The 25985-nt window shown below is 57.9% G+C and overlaps 1 protein-coding gene across 2 annotated transcripts; it reads right to left on the bottom strand.

The window, feature by feature from the left end:
• Positions 1 to 88: 88 nt before the first annotated feature.
• Positions 89 to 25377, bottom strand: LOC136567763 (hexokinase-2). Of its 2 annotated transcripts, XM_066567470.1 has the most exons (18): positions 25211 to 25377; positions 17444 to 17606; positions 12074 to 12222; positions 11846 to 11965; positions 10801 to 10896; positions 10586 to 10685; positions 10085 to 10268; positions 9659 to 9814; positions 9331 to 9564; positions 8652 to 8956; positions 7957 to 8105; positions 7155 to 7274; positions 6971 to 7066; positions 6097 to 6196; positions 5780 to 5963; positions 5376 to 5531; positions 4728 to 4961; positions 89 to 3929 (listed from the first exon to the last, which is right to left on the bottom strand). In XM_066567470.1, the coding sequence occupies exons 1-18, from the start codon at positions 25271 to 25273 to the stop codon at positions 3785 to 3787; spliced, it is 2754 nt and encodes a 917-aa protein (XP_066423567.1). In that variant the 5' UTR covers positions 25274 to 25377; the 3' UTR covers positions 89 to 3784. The 2 variants fall into 2 exon arrangements, with proteins under 2 accessions (XP_066423567.1, XP_066423568.1); XM_066567471.1 differs by lacking the exons at positions 9331 to 9564; positions 9659 to 9814; positions 10085 to 10268; ... (4 more) ...; positions 17444 to 17606; positions 25211 to 25377 and adding an exon at positions 9239 to 9281.
• Between the last annotated feature and the right edge of the window lie 608 nt (positions 25378 to 25985).

Below are 25985 nucleotides of genomic sequence, written 5' to 3'. Positions count from 1 at the left end.
GCAGCAGGGATTTGGGGTGGGCTGGGACTGCTGGGGGGCACGGGGGAGCTCAGGGGCGCAGACACACGACACTGAGCCCAGCAGTGGGTGGTGGTTGTTTTTCTCTGCTTTATTGTCACTGAGGAGCAGCAGTGGTGGCCGAGGGGAGCTGAGCAGTACAACACCACACTCAGGTATGAAAAGTACAAAAATAAGGAAGCCTATGTATAATATCATTGCAGTCAATTGCTAAAATAAATATTGTAAACACGAGAGAACAACATCAGGTGAATCTACAGCACTCGTTTCTGCCAGCAGCCACACAGTCTTTGGCTTTAGGACTCCCCTGCCCGCACAGACCCAGGCCCACATCCAGGTGCATTTTCTTTGCTTCAGGCCAGAAAGATTTCAGGCTGGTCAGGGATGTCACAAGAGAAAGAATTTTCCTCTCTCCAATTTACCTTGAGACAGGAATTGCCTCTTTTTGCCTTCAGTGCCCATTTTTATGACAGAGCAAGCGACTGATCTGCCCAAAGCAGGCATTTTCCTTGTCTGGAGGGGACTGGGCTGAGGGCTCCCCAAATTCCAGGTTATTTTGGTGTAATCTTGTACCGACAGCCCCCGCACAGTGCACTTGGCACCGTTCTGCACCTCTCCCCTGCTGTGCACTTGGACCTTTCACCCCCTTATCTCTGTGACAGCCAGATGGGTTTGGATTGCCTGATAAGGGAGGAGAGGAGGCACCGAGTTATCTCGGGTCAAACTGCACCTGAGCTGCTGCCAGGCCAGGGATCTGTGCCCCTCTGATACCCTCGGGCCACGGAGCTTCTCCTCCCAGCCTGGGCTCCAGGAAGGGAACAGGCAAATTCTGCTTGCAAGTCTCAGTAATTTGCTGATTGTGTTTATATAGATGTACACATATTTTAGAAGCCCAATAAAATCCTGTCCAAAGTACCAAGGAGGGGAGATTTGCCAGGGAGGGAAGGGCAGAGACTCTGCTCCCTCCTGCCCGCGTGGCCAGGGAACGTTCCAGCACCCCGGAAAGCAAAGAAAATGCATCCAGATGGGAACAACCAAGCAAAACAAAACCATCCTAAACCCACAAAGCGGCACTTCTTGCTGCAGGGGAGACAAATCAGGCTGAGCAGTCTGTCTGTCTGTCCCCACAGATAATCATTTGATCTTCCCTTCATATCAGTAATTAGGATTTAATCTTCCCTTCTTCATTTTAAACACATTCACAGAACATCCCATGGCGACGTTTTTGGCGTGAGGTTCTGCTTCCAGCTGGGCTGGACATCCAACCCCTGCAGGGCTGGTCCCCCTGGGGCTCCCAAACCCCTCCAGGGGCTCCCAAACCCCTCCAGGGGCTCCCCAGACCCCCTGCAGCCCCAGGGAGGGTGGGCCTGCACCCACAGCTGTCCTGCCACGCTTTGAACCAGGAGCATTGCAGACCCTGCTTGATTCTGAGCCTAAGCAGAAGCTTCCCAGCCTTGGGGGAGCCTTGGGGAGCCAGGGGGTGTCCCTCTGACCAAGCCCAGCCGAAAATCCAGCACCCACAAGGGTGATCCTCCTCCTCCTCCTCCTCCTCCTCACCCCTGTGAGCTGCAGCCCCTCCTTCAGCCCAGGCAGGTGAGGGGACTGTGGTGCTCCAGGCCAGGCACCTCAGCTCCCCAGTTCCCCTCTCACCCTGGCCTTTCCCTGCTCAAAGGCAGGGCTGCTCGGATCCCCGCCCTTTCCATTCTGCCCCCAAAACTGTAAAATTTCACTCACTAACAGATGAAAACACTATGGATTTCAGCAGGGGCACAGCTGGCTAAGAGTAAAAACAGCCACTAATGCAACTCTGCACAGTGCAGCAGCTAAAAAGATTTCTGGTTTGATTTTTCAGTAGGCAAAATTCTGGTTTTCTGAGGAAAAAAAAAATCACACAAAACTGCTTGGTACCAGATTAGAGGATTTCTGTATCATCCTTCAAAGATTTATTTGACAGCTTCTAAAACTTCCACTAAACTTGGTTTCTTACATCATTTCTATACACAGGTTTTATTTGTTATAATTGTCTTGAGGCTTATAAAAAAATAAGCATTTAAAATGCCCAAAAGAGTAATTTTCCTTTAAAATTGTGCTACTGAACTTTACCCCCAACACAGAAGAGAGACTTTTGGTAATGAGGTTACCCCAAGCAGTATAAAAATATACATAAAAATAGACAAAACTCTATCCTCCAATCTGAAGGGCTGTTTGTGGGGTTTATTAGTTATATTTTTTTTTTGTACATCACTGAAATTTCATTAACTTCTGCTAAATATTTACAGAAAATCCCCCCCACCCTCCGTCTGCCTCCTCTCACTGCAGCTTTTAGTTCATCCAGAGTTTCCTGTTGGCAAAAACGGATCCCTGCACTGGGCCATGGCACACAGGTGATGCTGCGGGCACAGGGGGACCTGCAGGGCCCTGGCTATGCCACACCCCCGTGGATGTGACCTTCCAGAGCACAGCTGGGGAGGGCAGGGGACAAAACAAAACCTCTGCTGAGGTTAAACCCAGCCTGAAGCCACCAGCATCACCGCAGGGCCCCTGCACGCCCTGGCTTCCTGCTGCTTTCCCTTTTGTCCTGGTGATAAAGTCAGAATGCCCAAACCTCTTGTACAACAGTTCCTCAGGTATTTGGGTCTCTTTCTCCAGTCTACCCCAAGAAAATTTTAAATTAAAAAAAAAAAATTACATGACAGAAGAAAAAAAAAACAAAAAGAAGAAAATAATTACTCTGTACTCTTCTTCAACAACATGAAAAGGTGACATTAAAACTAAGTGATACAACCCCCCCAAGACTATGTACATAAAAAGACATCAGATCTCTTAAAACATAAATATACAGTGTATAAATCAGGTGCCACCTAAAGGCTGCAGCCGCAGAACTATTTCACAGACACAAAGCAAACCAGACTCTCCACGCCAAGGGCAGCCACGGCCACGGGTGTGGGGCTTGGCAGGGCAGACACTGACCCGTGGCTCCTGGAGCCCACGCGTGCAGCAGGGACGGGCTGGAGGTGCCCGGGGGGAACACGACCCTACACACGCCACATTCCTACACACTATTGTAGGGGGAGAGGTCAGGAAATGGGATCAGACCCTGAGTCCCCAATTATTTCCAGGCACGTGCTCTGCTGGGGTGGCTGAGGGGCCCTGCAGCTCCCCTGGGGCCGCTCACCAAGGGAGGTACGCGGTACCTCCAGTGCAGCCACAGCCACGCCCGTGGAACTCTGCACCCTGTGCTTTAAGAGTTACCATGACTTTCATGGAAATAATACAGCCTTGATCAGGGTAAAAGACTAGTGGAGGTCTTTAGCCCAATCTTAGAGGTTTGCTTCTACAGCACGGACAGCTACGGCTCCGACACACATAAATAGGTTCTGTTAAAGTGACAATGCAGTGTCTGAATTATCCGAGTGTTATCCCTACTGCTGCTAGGGGAGGGCCAGTGGTGGGAGGAGAGCTGGGGTGTGACGGAGGTGGGACAGCTCCAGCTCCACCTGGGAATGCAGGGAGAAGCCAAAGGACACTGTGAGCTTTACTCGACAGCTGGTTTTATGGCATGCAAGGAAACTCCTACGACAACACTTGGTACAGAGCCCACGGCGGCGTCTCCAGTCCCACCGTGGTGCCCCGGAAAACGAGTAAAGCTACGAGTCTGCTTGGAGGGGAGGGGGTGTGTGAGTGTGTGCAGAGGGAGGAGGGAGGGGTTGGGTGAGGAAACGTCCTGTTCTGCTGAAACCAAGCTCTGGGGCAAACCTGCTTCCCTCTACCGCTGGCCGGCCTCGCGGATGCGGCAGGCCACGGCCGTGATCAGCGCGGCGCCTTTGCCGCTGCCGTCCTCCGACTGCAGGAAGGTCACTTCACACTTGGGGGACAGCTCCTTCACTGTCTCCTGCAGCACCGTGGAGAAGCTGCGGGGCAAGGAGAGGGAGAGGCTCTGAGTTGACCAGCCACAGGGTGAAGGTGTCAGTCCCAACCCCTAATGTGCCTTCACAGAGCCTCGAAAAGCAACGCAGACCCCGAGGGGAGGGACGGGTGGATGGATGGATGGATGGATGGATGGATGGATGATGGATGGATGGATGGATGGATGGATGGATGGATGGATGGATGGATGGATGGATGGATGGATGGATGGATGGATGGATGGTCAGGGATGAAGCTTAGAAAGCCCAAGTGTCCACACTTCAGCCCAGGCCCATGGTTACAACACGACTGTGCTGTGCCTTCACTCAGGACTAAACCCAGCCCCATCTCAAGGCCCACCAAGCCCTGGGAGCACTACTGAGCCTCAACAGTCCTGACCAGCCCCACCTGGGGGGAGTTTTCAGTGCCTCCCTTTGCCCATGGGCTCCTGAGCCTTATTTAGGCTCAGCTCAGTGCCTTAGTCCCTGTCTGAGCTCCAGTGCCAAGCAGCACCAGCCGGCCAGCTCTGGCATGGGCCATTTGTGTGGCCATGAACCTCCATGACCCATCCCCATGACCTGGAGCCCTGGCTGAGCCTGGTCGCCACGTCTGGGTCAGGCCCAGTGGGACTGGAGGAGCCCCTGTCCTTAAGGGAGCAGCTGACTCCTGCAGGGCCTCAAGTTTGGGTCAGCGAGCTCCTGGCATCCCTCAAGCCCCCAGAACACCTCAATCCTCCCTCATTACCCCCTGAACCTTCCCCCCGAGCCCCCACCTGCCCGGGGAGCACAGCCAGAGGCACTCACTGAGGGTGCAGCTTGTAGAGCGTCCCGTCCACGCCCACGGTGACCTTGAGGAAGTCCAGGCCGCGGTTCTCGCGGATCTTGTCCACCACGGCGGCCATGCCGGCGCCGCAGAGCTGGGCCGCGCGCCGCGCCACCACCGTGCACACCTCCTTGACGATGATGCTGTCGTCGCACGTGGACTCCAGGCCCAGGTGCTGCAGGATGGAGCGCACCTGCAGCAGGGCCAGGCAGTCGCTGCGGGGACACGGGGTGGGGGCAGCGTCAGGAGGGAGCGGCTGGGACGTGCAGCCTCCCCTTCCTCATCCTCGCCCTGCCCAGCAGTGCCTGGGGTGGCCCTACAGCCCCCCAAAACCTCAGCTTTCAGACCTGGACGTGGCCTGGTGTCACATCCTGGTTGGGGAGGCTGTTTCAGGACAAAGCCAGCAGAGTGTGACACCCCTGCAACCCTGCCCAGGGCAGATAAAGAGCTATCTGTGCTGCCAGCCCCAGGCAGCCTCTCCTTGTCTCTGCACACAACCAACCACGTGGGCTCTGCTGATTTATCTGTGGGGCACCATCCTGTATTGCCCTGGCTCCACACCAAGCACGGGGGCACGTCCCCCACATTCCATCCCTGCTCTGAGTGACTGGCAGCGGGTGCTCGCTCACCTCTCTATCTGGGACAGGAACTTGGTCTCAAAGATCCCTCTGGTCTTCAGCCTCTCTGAGATCCGTCCCCGGAAGAGCAGCCCTTTCTTGGTGAAGTCCATCAGGATGTTGCGGACGATTTCCCCCAGGTACATCCCACTGATCATCTTCTCATACCTGGGCAAGAGAGGATGAGGCTGGGCATCAGCACAGGAAGGGACACTGGGCTGGCTGGGGATTCCAGCTCTGCCAGGTGGCCTCTGTACAATCCCCTCAGCAGCACGGCCCCCACCCCGGGCAGGGGACAAGGGACACCTCGGTGTCCTGCTCATCATGCCCTGGATCCACCAAGGAGCTGCTGGGGCAGAACTGCTCAGCCCTCAGCCCCACTGGGCCCCTTCCAGCCCCCCAGAGCCACCACCCACCTCTGCTTGCCAGGGTTGAGGGACAGCTCATCCACGGCCACGTCGAACTCCGTCCGGATGTCATCCAGGCAGCCGCTGTCCCCAAAGGCCCCCCACTCCATGTTCACACACATCCTGCCCTCGTCCCCTTCCACCAGCTCCACGTTCCTCATCTCCTCCATGTAGCAGGCGTTGCTGCCCGTGCCTGCGGAGAGGAGCGGGATCAGGGGGACACCTGGGACACCTCCGGTGCCCCCCAGGGCAGGGCAGGGCAGGGCAGGGCAGGGCAGGGGTGGCACCACGGAGCAGGAGCTGCACAAGGAACGTTCAGTTCTCACCGACAATCAGCCCAACTTCACAGTAGGGATCCTCGTAGCCACAGGTCATCATGGTGCCAACGGTGTCATTGACCACTGCCACCACGTCCAGGTCGAATTCCTGCAGAGGGATGGATTGCAGGAGTTATTCCTGGAGGGTTTGGAATTCCTGCTGAGTCTGTTCCCATGGCTGGGAAAGCACCTGGCTGTCTGGTGAGTGTGGCAGTCACAGAGTCACAGAATCGTGGAATGGTCTGGAAAGGTCCTTAAAGCTCATCCCATTCTCCCCCTGCCATGGCAGGGACACCTCCCACTGTCCCAGGCTGCTCCCAGCCCTGTCCATCCTGGCCTGGGACACTGCCAGGGAGCCAGGGGCAGCCCCAGCTGCTCTGGGCACCCTGTGCCAGGGCCTGCCCACCCTCACAGGGAGGAATTCCTCCCTAACATTCAACCTAAGTCTCTTCTCTTTTAGTTTAAAACCGTTCTCCCTCGTCCTCCATGACCATCCACCTCCACGGACACAGAGGCACCCACGGCCTTGCCCCAGCCCCAGCTGCCTGCAGGTAGAGCTCAGAGCTCAGACACCTGCAGCTGGGTCAGCCCTGCCAGGAGCAGCCCCTGGGCAGGAGCTCGGGGTGGTCTGTGCTGAGGAACTGCGCCGGTGTCTCCTGAGCTCAGGGCCAGACAAGTCTGCTCCAGCCCTGGCCAGGAGCCAGCCCGTAGCTCCAGGGTCTGAAAATCCAACCTCAAGTGATGAGTAAGGGCGGCTGTGAGAATTCCGACACTCATTACGCTGAGCTCAGCCCAGTAATTTGTTTTACAGGCCAATTAATGATGCCAAAGAGAGCCAGGATGTGGGAGCAGCCCAGCTTCTCCCAGCCCTGTGGCTGCTCACCTCTCTCCTGTGAATGGCCTCCTTCAGCAGCCCCACCACGTCCTCTCCCTCGCAGCCCGTCGCCTTGAAACCTTTTGTCCACTTCAGGAGAATTCCCTGGTGTGGGGAAAAAGCCCCCAGTGAGTCCCCCTGAGGAGCAGGTGGGAGGCACAGCCAGGGAAGCTGCCAGGAGGGGTGGGGTTACCTCGTCCAGGTTGTTCTGCTGGCAAGGGAAGGAGAAGGTGAATCCCAGCGGCAGCGACACGCCCTTCATCCCCATGTACTCCAGGAAATCCGAGATGCAGTGGACAATGTGGTCAAAGAGCTGGACGAGCAAAGCCAAAGAGAGCAGTTACCACCACAGCCAGAGCCCAGCTGGAAGCCAGATTTCTGGGGATTCTGACCCATTCCCAGGCCTGCTGGAGTGTTCAAATTGCTCCCAGGACTTGGAACAGAGCAGGACGTGGGAGGTGAGCAACCCCAAAAAGCTCAGCTCTCCCTCTTCCCCACCCACAGCGTGGCCAAATCCCTGCATTATCTCCACCCACGGGTCCCTGGAGGGCTGGGGGCCAGCAGGGAGGGGACACAGGAACCCAGTCCCTCTGCAAGGGATCCCCAGGGCCCTCCAGCCCAGTCTGCTGGGATACTCCCAGTCCCCAAGCACTGCCTGGAGGGCTTTGCAAAACTTTCCAAACATCTCACTGCTTGTGTTGTGGTTTCCCTATCTGGGAAATGGGGATGATGCTTATCTGCCCTTGTGGAGCGTGTGGGATTCAGGGAGGCTCACTCATGTCTGGGAATAACACCATTTCTAACCTAAAAACCAGGCTCCAGCTTCCCAAACTCCAGAGCCTTGGGCACAGCTGGCTGTTCTAAGGCCAGGAGAGCACCAGCCCTCCCCACTCCTGGCTTTTCTCCCTGCAAAGGCAAAACCAGCTCCGTGGTCAGCCCTGCTGCAGCCAGCCCAGGGAAGAGGCCCCTTCCCCTCTCCGTTTGCCCACACTGACCTCCTCTCCCGTGCCCTGCATGATCTCCACGGGGATGGAGTAGATCTTGTTGTGCATCTCCACCCCGCGCCGCATCCCGTTCCTGACGCGCACCAGCAGCACGCGGAAGTTGGTTCCTCCCAGGTCCAGGGCCAGGAAATCTCCCTTTTCTGCAAGCCAAGAAGGATCATCAGGAGAGATCCCAGCACGGGGCATCCAGGGCGGGGCACGGAGCAGACAGGGACCTGCCCTCCTCCAGGGAGAGGGATGGAAATGCAGACGTGACTGGGGATAGGCAGGAACAGGGGCTGCAGGTAGGAGGAGGATGGAGAGGTTTGCTCCACACTCGGTGATGGTGAGGCTTCAAATCATAAACCTGAGTTGGAAGGGACCCACGGGGATCACTGAAGTCCAGCTCCTGGCCCTCAGCACCAGTTTCAAGCCAAGGCCAGGCACTCGCCCAAGCCACAGGAAGAGCCAAGAGCACAACCCGGGATGAGGGTGGAGGGAATGCTGTGGCAGGATTTGTGGCCAGGCTTTGTGTTAAATCAGGTGCAGAACGTCCCAGAGGCTCAGTGCTCTGCCCAGTACCAAACTGGAGGTTTGTGCCACTCCCACCACAAAGAGGAACCGGCCACAGCAGAGGATCCAGCCCCTCCCAAGGATGCAGGACCTGCACAGGCTCACGCACAGGGGCTTTACACAGGACACATCACCTGTTCCATCGGGAGTGGAGCACACGTAGGTGGGCAGCATCTTCACCGTCGCCTCCGCGTGCGTCTCCTTGCCCAGCCCTTTCTCCATCTCTATCCTCATCCTCTCCTTCACCTCCAGCAGCTGCTCGTGGCTCAGCTTGAGGGGCTCCAGGATCTTCTGGCGGGCCTGGTGCTGTGCAGCCAGCCTGTAGGCCACGGCGGTCACCATGGCCGCCCCTTTGCCGCTGCCGTCCTCGGAGCGGATGAAGCGAATCTCGCAGTCGGGCAGCAGCTTCCGCACGGTCTTGTGGAGGCGGCGGGCAAAGCTGGGCAGGAGGAGGAGAGGGGACCTCAGCGTGACCCTCTGGGGACACCCTGGGGTCCAAACGAGGGGCCCGAGGGGATATTTGGGGGCGCTTCTCTTGTGCCGAGCTGTGCGCACTGCTGGCAGCAGCAGATCCCTGTCTGTCCCTGTCCCCAGCACCCCAGAATCCATGGCCCTGTCCCTGTCCTCAGCACCTCCAGATCCCTGTCCCTGTCCCCATCCCTGTCCTCATCCCCATCCCTGTCCCTGTCCCCAGCCCCTGCTGTCCCTGTCCCACACTCACTGAGGGTGTTTCTTGTACACAGATCCATCCACGCCCACGGTGGAGCGCAGCCTGTCCCTGTCCCTGTCCCCAGCCCCCTGTCCCACACTCACTGAGGGTGTTTCTTGTACACAGATCCATCCACGCCCACGGTGGAGCGCAGCCTGTCGCCGCCCTTGTTGTCGCGGATGCGGCGCAGCACCGCGGCCAGGGTGGCCCCGCAGAGCGCGGCCGAGCGCGTGGACACGATCTGGCAGATGCGCAGCGTGGCCACGCAGTCCTCGTGCGACGGCTCCAGCCCCAGCTTGCTCAGGATCTCGTGGGCTTTCTGCAGCCCCTCCTTCTCCCTGGAACCACAGAAAGGGAGTTCGTACCTGGCAGCGCAGCTTCTGTGAGCGGCAGCCCGGGCTGGGACACAGGAAACCCCTGGGTCCTACTTACTTCTCAATGGCAGACACAAATCTGGTCTCAAAGTGGCCCGTGGTGAGCAGATCTGGCGTGAGCCTTCCCCCAAAGAGCAGCCCATCCTTGGCCATCTTCACCAGGATGAGCCTGACCAGCTCCCCCATGTACATCCCGCTGATCATCTTCTCAAACCTGCCCATGAGGAGGCATGGGGTGGAATCAGGGAATGGTTTGGGCTGGTTTAGGACAGTCCTGGCTTAGTACAGCTGGCTTAGTACAGCCCTGCTTTGGGACACAGCCCCGCTTTGGGACACAGCCCTGCTCTGGGACACAGCCCCTCTCTGCACCAGTGACAGAGGACACGCTGACCCAGTTAGCTGGGCTGACCTCCCCGGTCCCAGTAACTGTGGGAGGATGGACAATGCAGAGCAAACCACGAGCCCGAGCCAAGAATGTGCTCACAATTGTTTGCCAGGGTTGAGCGAGCCCATGTCGATCTCGCGGTCGAACTCGGTGCGGATGTCGTTGAGCACCCCGTCGTCACCAAAGGCTCCCCACTCCATGTTGATGCACATCCTGCCCTCGTCCCCCTCCACCAGGTCGATGTGCCTCATCTCCTCCATGTAGCAGGCGTTGGTTCCAGTTCCTGGGCCAAGCAGGGGCACAGGGTGAGCGGGGACACTGCTTTTCCTCACTCCCATTATTCCTTATTCCCATTATCCCCCATTCCCATTATTGCTCATTCCCATTATTCCCCATCCCCATTATTCCCAATTTCCCTATGGCCACAGCCCAACACACCAAAGCACACAAACTCTGGGCAATGCTGGTTTTCCAGCACTGATATCCCCCTCTCTTTTTCCCCCCAGAGACCCTGAGGCCTGCAAGAAGCAGGATCTCCCTCTGGCTCTGCTGGAGCCCAGGAAACACCCCCAGAACGTCTTTCTCCTTGCTGCAGCTCACCAACAATGAGGCCAACTTCACAGTTGTGGTCATCGTAGCCACAGGTCATCATGGTGCCCACAGTGTCGTTCACCACGGCCACGATGTCGATGTCAAAGTCCTGACGTGGTGGAAAGGAGAGAGGTTGACCCAACAGAGACAAAACTGACCAGAACACCTCCAGGGAGCCCAGGTGTCCCGGCCAGGAGCCGTGTGCCCCCAGCCCAGGCTCTTACCCCTCTTTTCTTGATGGACCTGCGCAGCAGGGACACCACGTCCCTGCCCTCCACGCTGCTGCACTTGAACCCCTTGGTCCACGTCACGAGGATGCTCTGCAGGGGAACAGCAAGAGGAGGCTTGGAGGTGACCCCTGGCTCCTGGCACGGGGCACATGTGGCCCTGCAGGGGGGGAGCTCCCCGTTATCAGCTCACCAGCTGCGCTATCAGCCGCAGCTTCCGTGCCAGATAAAGTTTATGGCCACCAAACAACATGTGAGCTGCTCGTTGCTGCCCCAGCAGCAGGAACGTGCTTCCCATGACCGGCTTTGATTGAGCCCTGCAGCAAAACTTGTTCACGAGCCCAAGGAATGCTCCTTGACCCAGCCCTGAGGGGCGGATGGCTGGCTGTGCCTATGGAATGCTCCTTGACCCAGCCCTGTGGGGTGGGGGGCTCTCTGTGCCTTTGGAATGATCCCTATGGGGTGGGGGGCTCGCAGTCCCCTGTGGCCAAAGGCACCTGGCCGGGGGCTGAGCTGAGCCCTGGGGGGAGGAAAAGAGCTCAGTTTCAAAGATTTGAAATCTCCAACCAATTCCAACTCAATTTCAAAGATCTGAAATCTCCAACCCTATGGCCACAGCCCCTTAGGGAGGCAGACACCCGCCCAGCCTTAGAGCTGGGGAAACTGAGGCACTGAGCGCTGTGACCCCAAGCGGGGCCAGGGGGCACAGACCCTTCCTCCTGCATTTCTGCATTTCCCCATCCCCGGGCCCGCAGGAGGAGAGCATTAATCCCCCCGGAGCCACTGGGGCTCCATGGAGTGCCAGGAGAGAGGACAGGGGGACGTGCTGGGGCTGCCGAGCTCCATGGAGCCACCCCCTGCCCTTCCTAGAGGGGAGACAGAGAGGCAGCATCACCCCCAGCCCCTGCAGATCCCATGGGGGGGATAAGGGCAGGGAGAGCCAGCATCACCCCCAGCCCCTGAAGATCCCATGGGGGGAATAAGGGCAGGGAGAGGCAGCATCACCCCCTGCCCCTGCAGATCCCAGGAGAAAGGGACCCACCTCATCCAGCTTGGTCTGGTGACATGGGAAGGAGAAGGTGAAGCCCAGGGGGAGCTTCTTGTCTTTGATTTGCAGCTTGTCCAGGAAGTTGGCCAAACACTCAGCAATGTGGTCAAAAAGCTGGAAAAAAGGCAGAGAGTGACAAAGGGCCCCACTGTGAGGGGATGCCACATCCCTCGTGCCCAGCGCTGGCTGCCGGGGATTCCCAGGAGCCCCCCAGGAGCCCACCTGGACCCCGCTGCCCCTCATCAGCTCCTCGGGGATGGCGTAGATCTGGTTCTCCATCTCCACCTTGCGCAGCCCGTTGTCCGACACCTTCACCCGCAGCACTCGGAAGTTGGTGCCCCCCAGGTCCAGGGCCAGGAAATCGCCGTCCTCTGTGGGTCAGGACAAGGACAGCCCGTTCATTCCTCTGTGCACAGAGCCCTGAGCTCGCCACCCCCTCCCAGGCACCAGGAAAAGGTCAGGCTTTGAGTATATTTCAGTATTTTATCCATTATTCTATTTTTTCGCTGTTTTATTGGAGCAGTCGCTGCATTCCCTGCCCGCACAGAGGATCAATATTTTGACCATCACTGATGCTTTGGGGCATGAATCCCACCCAGAAATCCCAGACCAGCAGGGATCTGAGGGAAGATGAGCCCCAGCCTCAGGCTCCAGCAGAGCCATTCCTGACCCCACTGATGCTCCTGGAGGCTCCTAAACCTCCCTCCCAAGGGGTTAAACCCTGATGGCAGCTGCGGGAACTCCTCAGCCTGGTTTTTGCTGTGCTAAAACCCCTCAGCCCAGCCCAGGCTCCCTCCCTGCCCCAGGAATGCCACACGCCCGCGGGAAACCAGGGAGGGAGAAAATCCCAAAGTTCTGGGGCCTCACTGCTGCCTTCTCCAGGGAGAGCTGCTGTGGAATCTTTGCTTCTTTTTTGGCCAGGGCTGGGGTTAAACGTGCAAGGCAGAGTTTCTTGTTGGGACTCAGATGTTTATTGGCTCTTATCTCTGTTACACTCTCACAAACCCTGAGCTCTGCAGCACTTCACTCCAACAAACTAAAAATGGAGCCCTGTCTCTCCCTCTCCAAGGCCTTTTAAGGATAAGCTGTCCAATTAAGAAATGACACTGAAATTATCTTTACTTTTAACCCAATAACCAACCACCTGTGGCCTGCAACGGGGACTTTTTTATAAAATTACACAAAACCACCCAAACCCATGGGGAAGGAGGTGAAGGAGAAGAAGGAGAAGGAAAAGAAGAAGAAGAAGAAGGGGAGGAAGAAGGGGAGGAAGAAGGGGAGGAAGAAGGGGAGGAAGAAGGGGAGGAAGAAGGACCAGCCTCCACCCTAAGAACTCCCTCTTGCTTTATAGATTTTCCTATATTCTAAAATCTTAAACTCAAAGGTTTTTTTTTTGTGGTATCACACACTTCTATCCAAACCCCACACCCCCCACAATCCCAGTGCTATCACTCAGTTTTGGAAGTTTTCCCCACAGCCTCAGCTCAATGCAGAGTTCTCCTGGGGGCCAGAGGAAAATCTGAAATTCCCAGTCCCCAGGGCTCCAACGAGGCTCCTCCAAGGGCAGCCCCAGGGCTGTCCCCTGGCTGTTCTGGGCAGGGAAAAGAGCCCAGCTGGCTGTTCTGGGGCAGGGCAAAGCCTCTCTCAGCACTCAGAGCCCCGAATGTGCTGCGCTGGCTGCCGGGGCCGCTTTGTGAGGCACAAAGGGAGCAAAACCCTCGGGCCATCGGTGCCATTGGTATGCAGAGACCAGCAGCACCTCCAGGCACTGCGGCTGGAAACAGCCCCGGGCTGGAGAGGCAGCCCCGGACCCAGCCCAGCCATCGGCACCACCGGGGACTGCAGCTGGAAACAGCCCCAGAATGGGCATCCCAGAGACCCCAGCTGGAAACAGCCCCAGAATGGGCATCCCCAGAGACCCCAGCTGGAAACAGCCCCAGAATGGGCATCCCAGAGACCCCAGCTGGAAACAGCCCCAGAATGGGCATCCCCAGAGACCCCAGCTGGAAACAGCCCCAGAATGGGCATCCCAGAGACCCCAGCTGGAAACAGCCCCAGAATGGGCATCCCCAGAGAGCCCAGCTGGAAACAGCCCCAGAATGGGCATCCCAGAGACCCCAGCTGGAAACAGCCCCAGAATGGGCATCCCCAGAGACCCCAGCTGGAAACAGCCCCAGAATGGGCATCCCAGAGACCCCAGCTGGAAACAGCCCCAGAATGGGCATCCCCAGAGAGCCCAGCTGGAAACAGCCCCAGAATGGGCATCCCAGAGACCCCAGCTGGAAACAGCCCCAGAATGGGCATCCCCAGAGGCTGATCAATACCAACAGGGCACATGGAACACCTCAGGGGGCTGATAAATCCACTGGGGATAAGAGGAGCAAAGAGGGGCACAAGGCCTCGGCTCCTTGGGGGTAACCCAGCAGGATCCCAAAAAAGGGCAGTTTGGGGGAAATTCCTGGGTGGAATTGCTTTGCAGGAGGAAGAGGGCAGGGAAGGCTCCCTGGGAACATTCCCAGCCATGCCTGGAGCGCGTGGTGGGTGCCAGGTGCGGGCACTGCCCCCAGTTTGGGCTGCCAGGTCTGTGATAAGGTATCAGCCCTGGTGCTGAGCCCACAAGCCAAACAGGCAGGGCAAACACAGAGCCCTGGGCCCAGGGGCTGTTTGCTCTTGGCAAAGGGTGAGGGATGAGTGCCTGGGGAGCCTGGTGTGCTCCTGGTCTGGGGGATCCTGTCCCAGCACCTCAGGGATCCCCCCTCAAGGCTTCCGGCCCAATTCCACTGCCTGGGAATCCTCTGGCAAGGGGGATTGCTGAAAAACAAGAGGAAGGGGAAAAGCTGGGAGGCCCAGACTTGGCCAGGGAGTTGCAGACCCTGACATCTCCCACTGCAGCTCCAGATAATTCATGGCATCAGGGAACGGGACCCTAAGGAGCACCCAGCTCCACTCCCCTGCCCTTCCACCGGGCCTGTGGCCCATCCAGCCGGGCCTTGAACGCTTCCAGGCAGACACAACTTCCTTGGGAAGCCTTGCTGGGATGTGGGAACCCCCCATGTTTCCTGGGCATCAAAACAGAATTTTCTTCCAAGCCTTTCAAGGCTCTGTGCCACAGGAGCAGGGAAAGAGCTGAGCCCCCAGGCAAGGGAAAGGTGCTGCCAAGAGCCACCCTTTGGAGAGCCCACAAATCCTGCAGCATCCTCCTGGAAGCTCCAGGCTGGGGTTATCACATCCCAGCAAGGCTGGGGCTCAGCACAGGCTGCACCACAAGGTCCTTAAACCAACCCCATTGAGGAGGAATGGAACCCAGAGCAGCCTGGAAACACCAGGGGTGCAGCAGGAGGAGGGTGCTGGTGGCACTGAGCAGGGCAGGCCCTCAGGAGAGTCGCTGGGCCCCAAGGAGAAGCTTATTTGGGACCTGTCTCCCCATCCCCTTGCTGCCAGCAGGGCATGGAGCTGCTCCAGGGGGTGCCAGAGCCAAACAAAGCAAGGAAAGTTGATTTTAGAAGAGCTTCTGCTTTCAAAGCAGAATTCCCCCCTCTTATCACCACAGTGGAGTGGCAAAGCCCCCGAGAGCCAGGGCTGGGCTTTGGCTTAACCTGCAGGTGTGACCTTGTATTTCCATAAGCCCCTCTCATCCCCCCAGAGCTGGGCATTAAACGGGGTCTAATCCCAGCCAGGGACATCCCACAGGTGAATGTCTGGGAGCCCTGGGGCACAGCAGGGCAGGAGCAGAGCAATAACCCAGCCTTGGACTGGGAGCAGCCCCTGGCACCTGGCACGGGTGCCCAGCCCAGGCCAGACTTTGCCCAGGAGCTTTAAAAAGGGGGAAGGAGGAAGGACACAGCCCTGGGCACTGAGATCCTCCCCAGGGATCTGGCACCAAGCCCCCAGCCCCGATTTCCCCCCTCCCCAAAACCCAAGGGGATGCCACTGATGCCACTCAGAGCTGGGTCCAGGGAACCCCAGCTCCCATTTCCCTGGGATTTGCTCTAAACTCCCTCATTTTCCAGCCCCCTGGGCAGCTGCAGGGCCGTGACTGCCCCAGCATCCCTCTCATGTGACATTTTCCACGCTGCTGCTCCTCTCTCCCCCCTGCCCCGGGTGAGAAATGCCAGCTGGGGCACTGGAGAGGCTGGAAACAGGGAAGGGAGCCAAGGATCTGTCCTGTAAGGGCATGGGCAGGGGCTGCTCCCTCTCCCAAGGCGGGCCAGGCTGCTGGAAGTGCTGACACACACTCCACCTGCACCCAGCACCTTTGGCTGCACCAGTTCCTGTGCCCAGGGGCGGCTCCTGGCCGTGCCTGTAATTAAAAATATCCTCCAACATTTAAATAGATGGGAATCTCAATGCCAGGGCAGGCAGCCAGGCCCAGCTTCGGGGTGTAGGTGCAGCTGGGGGGCCAGGATCAGGGGATGCTCTGAGGATTAGAGGGGCTCAGAGGGAAGTGGAGACGCTTTTAGCAGGGCTGTAGAGGGACAGAGCAATGGCTTCACATTGGAAGTTTGAATTACAAACAACATTTAAATTGTTGGGGAAATTCCTTCATGGAAAGGGCAGCCCAGGCCTGGCACAGCTGGGTGCCCCAGGGTGTAGCCATGATATTTTCTGAAAAATCCTTTCCTTAGGATTTTTTTCTCCTGAGAAGCTGAGAGGCCTCAGGAACAGAATGTAACCAATGGTTATCTGCTGCTGTGGGATGCAACAGGTGCATCTGGGATTGGGCTCATGTGGTTGTTTCTAATTAATGGCCAACCACAGCCCAGCTGTCCAGACTGTCTCAGTCAGTCACAAGCCTTTGTTATCATTCTTCTATTCTATTCTTAGCCAGCCTTCTGATGAAATCCTTTCTTCTATTCTTTCAGTATAGTTTCAATACATATTATATATTAATTATAGATATTAAAATAATAAATTATATATAATAATTGTATATCAAACAATATATATAATTATAAAATATTAATAATGTTTTATAAAATATTATTTATATCATAAGATTATAAAATATTTGTAATGTATAATTATTTATAATAATATTTATAAAATATTCTTAATATTATACTATTATGAAATTATTGTAAAATATTAATAATGGTTATATGTTAAAATAATAAATCAAGCCTTCTGAAACATGGAGTCAACATTGTCATCTCTTCCCTCATCCTCAGAGCCCTGCAAACACCATCCCAGGAGGGAGCAGAGGAGGAGGATGTGCCCGGCTGGAGCGTGGCCTGGGCAGCTCGGGAGAGGCAGAAAGGCCACATTGTGAGGGCCCTGCAGCGCCCGGGGCCCTGTGGCACTCAGACAGTGCTGGCACTGCTGCCCATGAAATCTGATGAGCCGGACCCGTGACTGTCTCTGTCCTGCCAGCAAGGGCACGCGAGGGCGGCTTCCCTCCCTCCTCCTCCCTCTCTGCTCCCTCCTGCCAGCAGGAACTGGGATCCCCTCCAGCCCCAGCGCGGAGCAGGGAGCCAGGCCTGTCCCCACGCTCAGCCCCAGCAGGGAAGGTGGCTCTGGTGGCGGTGCCACCCCTGCCGCAGCGGTGCCACCCCTGCCGCGGTGTCCCCAGCCCTCCCTCTGGCCTCGCAGTACCTGTCCCATCCGGGGTGGACCTCACAAAGGTGGGCAGCATCTTCACGGAGGCCGTGGGGTTGGTGTCTGCCCCCAGCCCCTTCTCCATCTCCTTCTCAAAGCGCTGGGACACCTCCAGCAGGGTCTCGTCCGAGAGCCGCATGTGGTACAGGTACTTGTCCACCTGCAGGGGCACAAAGACATGGGGTCAGGCTGGGGACAGGGGATGGGACAGCTCAGGACAGCTCAGGACAGTGCCCAGCCCCTCCTGAGGCTGCTGGGGTGCACACAAGGAGCTGGGGCAGGCTCTGAGCCATCCCCAAGTGCAGGGCACAGCAGCTTGGCTGGATTGCTCATGGCAGGCACCACCCAGCCCTGCTCCAGCCCCTTCCCAAGGCCACCCTCATCCCTGCCCAGGCTCTGCCAGCTGGGAGTGCTGACCCACAGCTGCTCCTGCCCGCTCAGGCAGCTGCAGACACCCAAACAGGGGCACCCAAACAGGAGCCCCAGCTCAGGGGTGACTCAGGAGGTTCTCCAGGTGCAAAGCCCTTCCCAGTGCACGGCACCAGCACACCTTGACCTTGACCCCAGGGCCTCTCCTGCACGGGGATGCTGGGCAGGAATGCAGTGCCCTGTCATTTCTGCACTGCTGAGATCACCCCAGGAGCCCAGAGCCACTCCACAGCCTGGAGCAAACCCCGCTGCAGTGACAGAGGTGGCAGCTGCAGTGACACAAGCCGGGCTGGGATGACACAAGCGCGTGGCCGGAGAGGGAAGAAACCCACCCCACCTCCCCGTTCCTGGAAACTGCTCTCCCCTTGAGCTGATGGTGTGCAGAATGCTTCTAAAATCGGCATCAAAGCCTCCTGTCCTGCTTGGGAAGGTGTGGAAAGGCTCCTCCCCAGGCAGCAGCAGCACTGGGCAGCCTGGCCGGAGCAGGGAGCGGGGCAGGCGGACACTGCCCGCTCCCAAACCGTGCCCTGCTCCAATTAGCTCCACTCAGCACTAATTAAAGGGCAGCTGCAAGCCCTGAGAAGTCAAGGAGGAAAGCTCCACCCCGCGTGCTCACCTGCGTGCAGGCACGTAAGGCCGGGTCACCGGAACCGGGCCCGGGCTGCGCTTTATGGGGCTGAGCTGCAGGAAATGGGCATTTTGTGGGCAAATAATTGCACCAGGGCCAGGCTGACCTGGCTCAGGGACGTGCCCTCCCACCCTGGGCTGGACACAACAGCCCTGCTGCGGCTTTGCCTGCCTGTGCTTCAGGCTCAGGGTGCTCCAGCACATCCTTTGTTCCCCCACCCTGGGTTCTGTTGGAAATTTGGGAGCTGAGATCCCCCTGGGGAGGTCAGGGGATGGAGGAAAGCCCAGCACAGCGCATTCCAGGAGTGATGCTGCATCCCCTGATGCTCTGAGTAAAACCTCCTGTCCCTTCTCCTGGTGCTCCCAGCTCCTTCCCAAAACCAGGAGCTGAACACGAGGGAAAGGCCAAGGAGAAGGAAACCTGGAGATTTCCTGGCACCAGGTGTTTACCAGCCTCCCCTTATCCAGCAGGAAGTCAAACCCTCTCCTCCCTGCCCTCCTGTTTGCTTTCACCTGCTGGAAATTCCCTCCCGTGTGCCGAGGCTCTGCTCACTGGCACCAGTAAGCTCCATTTACTGCTCAGGAGGTGGCTCTGGGGCTCTGCTCCATGCCAGCCCCGGGGTGGGAACCTGCCCTGGAGCTGTGCCAAGGTCATCAGCCCACGCCATCCACCCAGAGCCCACAGTGCTCACCCCAGGGAAGCTGGCTTGAAGAGCAGGGAAGGCCCCTGCCCAAAATTCCCAGTGCAGGGAAACCCCCTGGGCTTCAGCCGCTTCCCCCAGGGCAGGCCCTGCTCAGCACGTCCCCCATGTCCTCCACACCAGAATAACCCCAGCCTGAGCAGCAGGGCGACCTCCCCCTAATCTCCAAAGCCCTTAAAACCTGGATCATCTTCTCCCAAGGTGGATCTCACCCCACTTGGCAGCTAAAGCAGGTCAGGGCGTACAGCAGGGCTCCTTCCCCACTGAATCCACCCTGGCCCCACCAAGGACTGTCCACGGCCACTGGCCTCCCCAAAACTCCCTGTGGCATGCTTGGTTATCCCAGGAGAGCCCCTCAAACTGCTACAAAGATGGGATAAAATGGGGAATTCAGCCTGCAGTGCCAGAGCCTGAGCATCTCTCAGCACAAAACACCTTCCCAGTTGCTTAAAGGCTTCTGAAGTGCAGGGAACATTTTAGGTCAGGTTGCCAATTCCAAACAAACAAAGCCACTAGGTTGGGATCCTGAAGGGGGCAATTGAGTTTCTGGAAAGCTTCCAGCCTAAACAGTGGCGTTTCCTCGAGAAAATCCAAACAAACTGAAGAGGGAGGGAGGCAGGGATTTAGGAATTTAGGAATTTAGGAAGGAAGGAAGCGCCAGGAATGCCCCAGCCCAGGACGCCGCGTTAAAGCTGCGGATCACGGAGCAGCTGTGGGTGTAATGAGCTCAATGCCACGTTTTTGAAGCGAACCCCAGCAAATCCCCATCCCCTGGCTCAAGGCTGTCTCCAAGGTTCAGCTCATTGCCACGCCGGATGCTGGAGCAGAGCCCAGGGTCGCCTGTCCCGGCTGCACCGCTGGGAAACCTCAGCCTGCCCAAACCCTGCTGCTGGGGCACCGGGCTGAGCCAAGCCGAGCTCACAGCACCCCAGAGAAACAGCTTTGGTTGCCAGCCTCACCTCCCGGGCACGTGGGGCTGGGCTGCTGAGGGGGACAGCCCTCCTGGCACCAGCAGGAAGGGGAAGGGGAAGGGGAAGGGGAAGGGGAAGGGAGGTTTGTTCCTGTGGGTCCCAAAACATCTTTCCCGCTAATGACCCCGGTTCTGGGATAGAGGAAGCTGTCTGCCTTTTGTTTTCCTTTTGATCTGGACCCTGTCCCAGAGCCACGTGGCTGCCAGGAAGCTGGGCAGGAGCACGTGCTCCCCATCCCTCAGCATCTCCCGATGCAGTTCTCAGCTGGATGTGGCTGATTCCTGCAGATTTTGGAGCAAAAGCAGAGCACTGGGAGAGGGTGGCGGCTTCCTGGGACAGATAGATTCTTTACCTTTTTGGCAACCAAGCCAAACATTTGTTGACTGCAAGATGACAGAGCAGTGTTCAAACCTGGGGAATGCTGCAACACCCCCAAACCCACAGCATGTGCTGTCACCCCTCTCTCCGGGGAAATTTGTGCTGGGAATTATATTTCCTTTAAATTACTTCCCTCCCCATGCCAGCCTTTAACTTGGAGCATGCTGTTGTGCAAGAATCCCTCAAGTCTGAGGGGATGCTGTCTCCCTGGGAGGGGGATGCTCCCCTCCACCACCCCCCAGTCCCTGTGGGACGTGATGGATTTGGGGAAAGCCGGGCAGAGGGAGCAGGGGGAAGGCCTGGGGGATTCACCCCCTGCTCCACATGCCCAGTCCCTGCCGTGCTGCCCATGCCTGTCCCCATTTCCCACCCCTCAGGGTGACTCAGGGCAGGGAACCGGCTCGTCCCCTTGCCCGGGTGACACAGGGGTGATGCTGGGCTGCCCCCACCCTGCTGGCACCCACGGCCTTCCAGGACAGCTCCGAGCCCACGTGTGTGCCCTCCTCCCTCCCTGCCTCGCTGCTGCCTGGGATGACACACGCCCGCCCGCCCGGAGTCATCCTCACTGCGTGAGTCAGATGTTTCCTGCTCGGCCGGTTCCTCCTCATCCTCAGCCCCGGGCCAGCAGCTGGATCCAGGCCGGAGGAGGAGCCGGGTGCTGATGGTGAGGAAGTGACACCAGGGAGCATCCACCAGCCCATCCTCAGGTGACCCCGCTGCCCCAGAGCCCCAGTGAAACCCAGCTCAGCCAGGGGGATGCTCTGCCCTCTGTTCTGCAGCTGGAACCACCCCAGTGAAACCCAGTTTGGCCAGGAGAACACTCTGCCCCACAGTTCTGCAGCTGGAACTACCCCAGTAAAACCCAGCTCAGCTGGGAAAAGGCTCTGCCCTCCAGTTCTGCAGGTGGAAACATCCAACTACCCCAGTGAAACCCAGCTCAGCCAGGGGGATGCTCTGCCCTCTGTTCTGCAACTGGAACTACCCCAGTAAAACCTAGTCCAGACACAAAATGCTCTGCCCCACAGTTCTGCAGCTGGAACTACCCCAATAAAACCCAGTTTGGCCAGGAGAACACTCTGCCCCACAGTTCTGCAGCTGGAGGCATCCAGCTGCTGCTGTCCCTGCCCCTCATGGTCCTTGCTAAACCCACAAGGTCCTTGGGATGCCTCGCTGGCCCCAGGGCCCCCCTGGGATGGTGGGAGCGTCCCCTGTGCAGGGGAAGCTGAGGCTGGGGAGCTCTGGTGGGGAAGGAGAGCCAGGGTGGCTCCCCCAAGGTGGGACGAGCTGTCCTGGCCTGGCTCCTGCCCCCGGCCTGGGCAGCCTCGGGGGGAAGATGCTGAGTTGGTTTTCCAGGAATTTGCCAAAGGTGCCCCTCCCACACCCACAGAGGCAGCCGGCAGGGAGGAATCAGCTGGGTAAAACTAATCCCTGGGCAAAGGAATAATAAATTAAAAAAAAAAAATAAAACCAACACTAAAAAACTAAAAAAACACCTAAAAACGAACTAAAACCCTGCCCCTGCTTTCCAAATGCAGGAAAATCAATTCCATCCCCATTTTTTCTCCTTTTGAAGGAGGGATGGGGGAGAGGAGAGGCTCAGCCCCCCCTTCCCAGTGACGAGGATGAGGATGAGGACGAGGACGAGGATGAGGATGAGGATGAGGAAGGCCAGGGTGAGCTGGCACATCCCAGGGCAGCGGCGGCAAACTTTCAAGCTGGGATCTCAAAGGACGCTGCCGAGGTTAATTAAAGTTTGCACAATCCCTTGGGGCTTAGATAAGTCTGGACAACTCACTTTGCAGGCAGGAAAAGGGCAGGAGCTGGGGAGGGAGGGAATATGCCCCCAGACGGGTGACAGAGCAGGCAAAGCTGCTCCATGGCAAGAATGGGGGAAAAAAAATCCCATTTTTGAGGCTATTTTCAAGGCCTTGATGTGGACACAAACCACAGCCATTGGAAAAGGCACTTTTCTACCCCAGCTGAGCTCCTTTTCTCCCTGACCCAAAGGGAAAACACATCCCAGGCTACCACCTACAGTCTTTTGTCCCAGATACAGGGGGTTGATAAGAAGACCCAACCAAACAAATTGCAGCTTTCCAAGAATTTCACCCCCAGTGCTGGGGACTCCCTGGCTTCTCCCTTTGCCTGGGGAGCTCTCTATAAGGCAGGAGTGATTTTTCCAGCCCCGGTGGAAGCAGCCAGGGCAGACAGCTGGCTTCTCCCCCCTCTCCCCCAGCTTCGCCTCACGGGAGGATTCACGGGAATTTGTTTAAAAATATCCCAGAAAATCCAGTTGTGGAGGCGGCCAGGAGGGCAGTGCCGTGTCCCACTGCATCCCCAGCTCCTGGATATTTTTTTTCTCTCCCTCCCTCCCATCTCAACCTTTTTTAACCGGGGTTTGGGAGGCGCGAGGGGCGCGGAGCCGGTTCCTGAGGCTTCTCGCAGGGGATAGGGAAGGAGAATTCCCCATCCCGGCTTTGCCCCTGCATCATTCCCAGCCATTCCCGATAAGGAAGGCGTGAGCTGCGCCGCTGGCCTATTTCTGCCAGGGTTACACAACACAACCCCGTCCCTACCCTGGATGTGGCTGTTGCACAACCCCGGGGCCAGCGGCGAGAGCAGGGAGAAGCCGAGCCCGTATTTCCTTGCGGATCGCTTTGCCCTGGGAACTTTTCCCTGCACTTTGTTTAGGTTGGGGCTGGGTCTGGTTGTTTGTTGTTTTTTTTTTTTTGGTGTTTTCTTTTGGTTTTTTTGTTTTTGTTTTTGTTTTGGGGTGATTTTTTTTGTTGTTTGTTTGGGGTTTTTTTGGCCTTTTTTTGGGCTTTTTTGGGGTTGTGGTTTTTTTTGGTTTGGTTTGGTTTTCTTGGTGGGTTTTTTTTTTTTTTGGTTGTTGTTTTTTGGTTTTTTGGTGGTTTTTTTTTGTTCGTTTTGGTTTTTGGGTTTTTTTTTTGGTTTTGGCTTTTTTCTTTTTGTTTTTAAAAGTTCTGCCTCGGTTTCCTTCCGATCTCACCCCGCTGAAGGGCCAACGTGGCAAGTTTCACTTCCCCGCGAGCATCTCCAGGGTTATCCCGGGTCTGTCTCTCCAAGCATTTCCCTCGGTTTTTTTTTTTTTACGGCGATTTTTGCAAATCCCGACCGCCTCACACTCTCGGACCAGCAAATCCCAGAGCGGGGAATCACAGGCAGCTCCTCTCTGCCCTATACCCAGATGCCAGCAGAGCACGGCAGGAGCGGCCTGAGCCTCCCACCCAGCATTTCTCCTCCGGGAATAATTTATTAAGCCCGGCCTAAGCGCTGTCCTGGCCAGACAAAGGCCGGGGCCATGGAGAGCAGGAACACCCGAGCTTTTCCTGTGCCTGAGCTCCGGGACGGGGGGTGACCAACATCCCAAGGGCGGCCACTGTGGGAACGGGCTCGGGGAGCTCCGGACCCCAGAGCAAGGATCCAGAACCCCAAATCCAGGATCCAGCACCCCCAGAGCAAGGATCCAGCACCCCCAAAGCAAGGATCCAGCACCCCCAAAACGAAAGGAACGGGACACGAAAGGGCGTTTTCCACCCCTGTCAGTGCGGGGACGGGGGCACACGTGCGCCTTGGGGACACCGCGTGGGGAAGGGGACCCGAGGGACAAGTGCCACCTCCGGGCTGGTGGCCCGGGCTGACCCCGCTGCCCGCGGGGCTCGGTGCCCCGGTTGGGTGTCCCGGCCCGGTGTGTGCCCCAGCCCGGTGTGTGCCCCGGCCCGGTGTGTGCCCGGCTCGGTGTGTGCCCCGTCCCGGTGTGTGCCCGGCTCGGTGCCCCGGTGCCCCGGCTCGGTGTGTGCCCCGGCCCGGTGTGTGCCCGGCTCGGTGTGTGCCCCGGCCCGGTGTGTGCCCCGGTGCCCCGGCCCGGCGGGGAGCGGAGGAGCCGCTGCCGGGGATGCTCGGCGGGAACGGCGACACGTGGAGCGCGGGGCGGCCGCGGGGTCCCGGCTGCGGCGGGCAGGGACAGGCGCGGAGACCCCCCCGTTCCTCCCCTTCCTCCCGTTCCTCCTCCTCCTCCTCCCCCTCGCCGCCCGGCCACGCGGGGTCCCGCGGCACGTACCGCACGCGGCCCCGGCCGGGCAGCGCCGGGGCCTCCGCCCGCCCGGCCCCGCTTCCCCTCCGCCGCCCGCTTATCTCGCCTCCTCTTCCCTTTTGAAAAGTTTTTTCGGTTTTCTTCTCCTTTTTTTTTGTTTTTGTGGGTTTTTTTCCCATTTCGCCTTCCCTTCTTTTTTTCCACTTTCCCACTTTCTTTTTGCTCTATTTACTCCTTTCCCCTCTTTTATTCCTTTTCTGCTTTTTTCTTTTTTTCTCCTTCTACTTTTTTTTTCAACTTATTTTCCTCATCCTTCTTCCTTCCCCACTTATTCCCCTTTTCACTTTCCTTCCCTTTTCTTTCTCTCTTCTTTCTCCCTCTTCACTCTCCCCTTCTTTTCCCTCCTTTTTTTTTTTGTTTTTACTTTTACCCCTCTTTTTTTTTTTTTGTTTTTACTTTTACCCCTCCTTTCTTTTTCTTCCCTTTTTCTCTCCCCCCATTTTGTCCTCTTCCCCCCCTTTTTTTTTCCCCTTTTTCCTCGTCACTTTCCCCTTTTCACCTCTCCTCTCTCCACTCTTCCCGCTCCCCACGGGACCCCCCTCACCTTCTGCGCCTGGTCATGGTTGAGCTCGGTGAAGAAGTAAGCGAGGAGGTGCGATGCGATCATGGCGGGAGCGGCACGGCACGGCACGGCACGGCTCGGCACGGCACGGCTCGGCTCGGCACGGCACGGCACGGCACGGCTCGGCTCGGCTCGGCTCGGAGCGGTCGGAGCGGAGCGGCCCCGGCAGCGCCGCGCGCTCCCCGCGCCAATCGCGCTCATTGAGGAGCTTCCCCCGCGCCCGTGACGTGGCCGCGCCGCCGCGCCCCCATTGGCCCAAAGGCGAGGGTGTGTGCCCGGCGCGCGCGGGGGGCGGGGCCTGGCACCGGCGCGGGGGGGGTGAGGGGGCACCGGGGGGACACCGGGGGGACAATGTGGGGACAATGGGGGAACACCGGGGTGATACTGGGGGGGACACTGGGGAGACAATGGGGGATCAATGGGGGGACACCGGAGGGGACAATGGGGGGACAATGGGGGAACACCGGGGGGACAATGGGGAGACAATGGGGGATCAATGGGGGGACACTGGAGGGGATAATGGGGTGATACTGGAGGGACACCGAGGGTGCAGTGGCATTGTTCCTCGGGGGGACAATGGGGGGACCATGGGGACATAATGGGGGGATAATGGGGGGACACGGGGGGTGCAGTGGGGTGATACTGGGGGAGGGCACTGGGAGGACACCGGGGGGATAATGGGGGAATAATGGGGGGACACCGGGGGATCAGTGGGGGGACATTGTGGTGATACTGGGGGGACATTAGGGTAATAGTG

Source organism: Molothrus aeneus, chromosome 29 (genome assembly GCF_037042795.1).
Source record: "Molothrus aeneus isolate 106 chromosome 29, BPBGC_Maene_1.0, whole genome shotgun sequence".
NCBI classification, from domain to species: Eukaryota; Metazoa; Chordata; class Aves; order Passeriformes; family Icteridae; genus Molothrus; species Molothrus aeneus.
Note: the sequence above shows the minus strand (reverse complement) of the source record. Positions and strands in the feature narration are given on the sequence as shown.

Excerpts from the sequence above, each read along its gene's own strand:
- LOC136567763 (XM_066567470.1), bottom strand. The coding sequence starts at position 25,273 with ATGATCGCATCGCACCTCCTCGCTTACTTCTTCACCGAGCTCAACCAT. Across the intron at positions 8,106-8,651 it reads CTCCACTCCCGATGGAACAG|AAAAGGGAGATTTCCTGGCC; the intron begins GTGATGTGTCCT and ends CTTGGCTTGCAG. Across the intron at positions 5,532-5,779 it reads CTCAACCCTGGCAAGCAGAG|GTATGAGAAGATGATCAGTG; the intron begins GTGGGTGGTGGC and ends TCTCTTGCCCAG.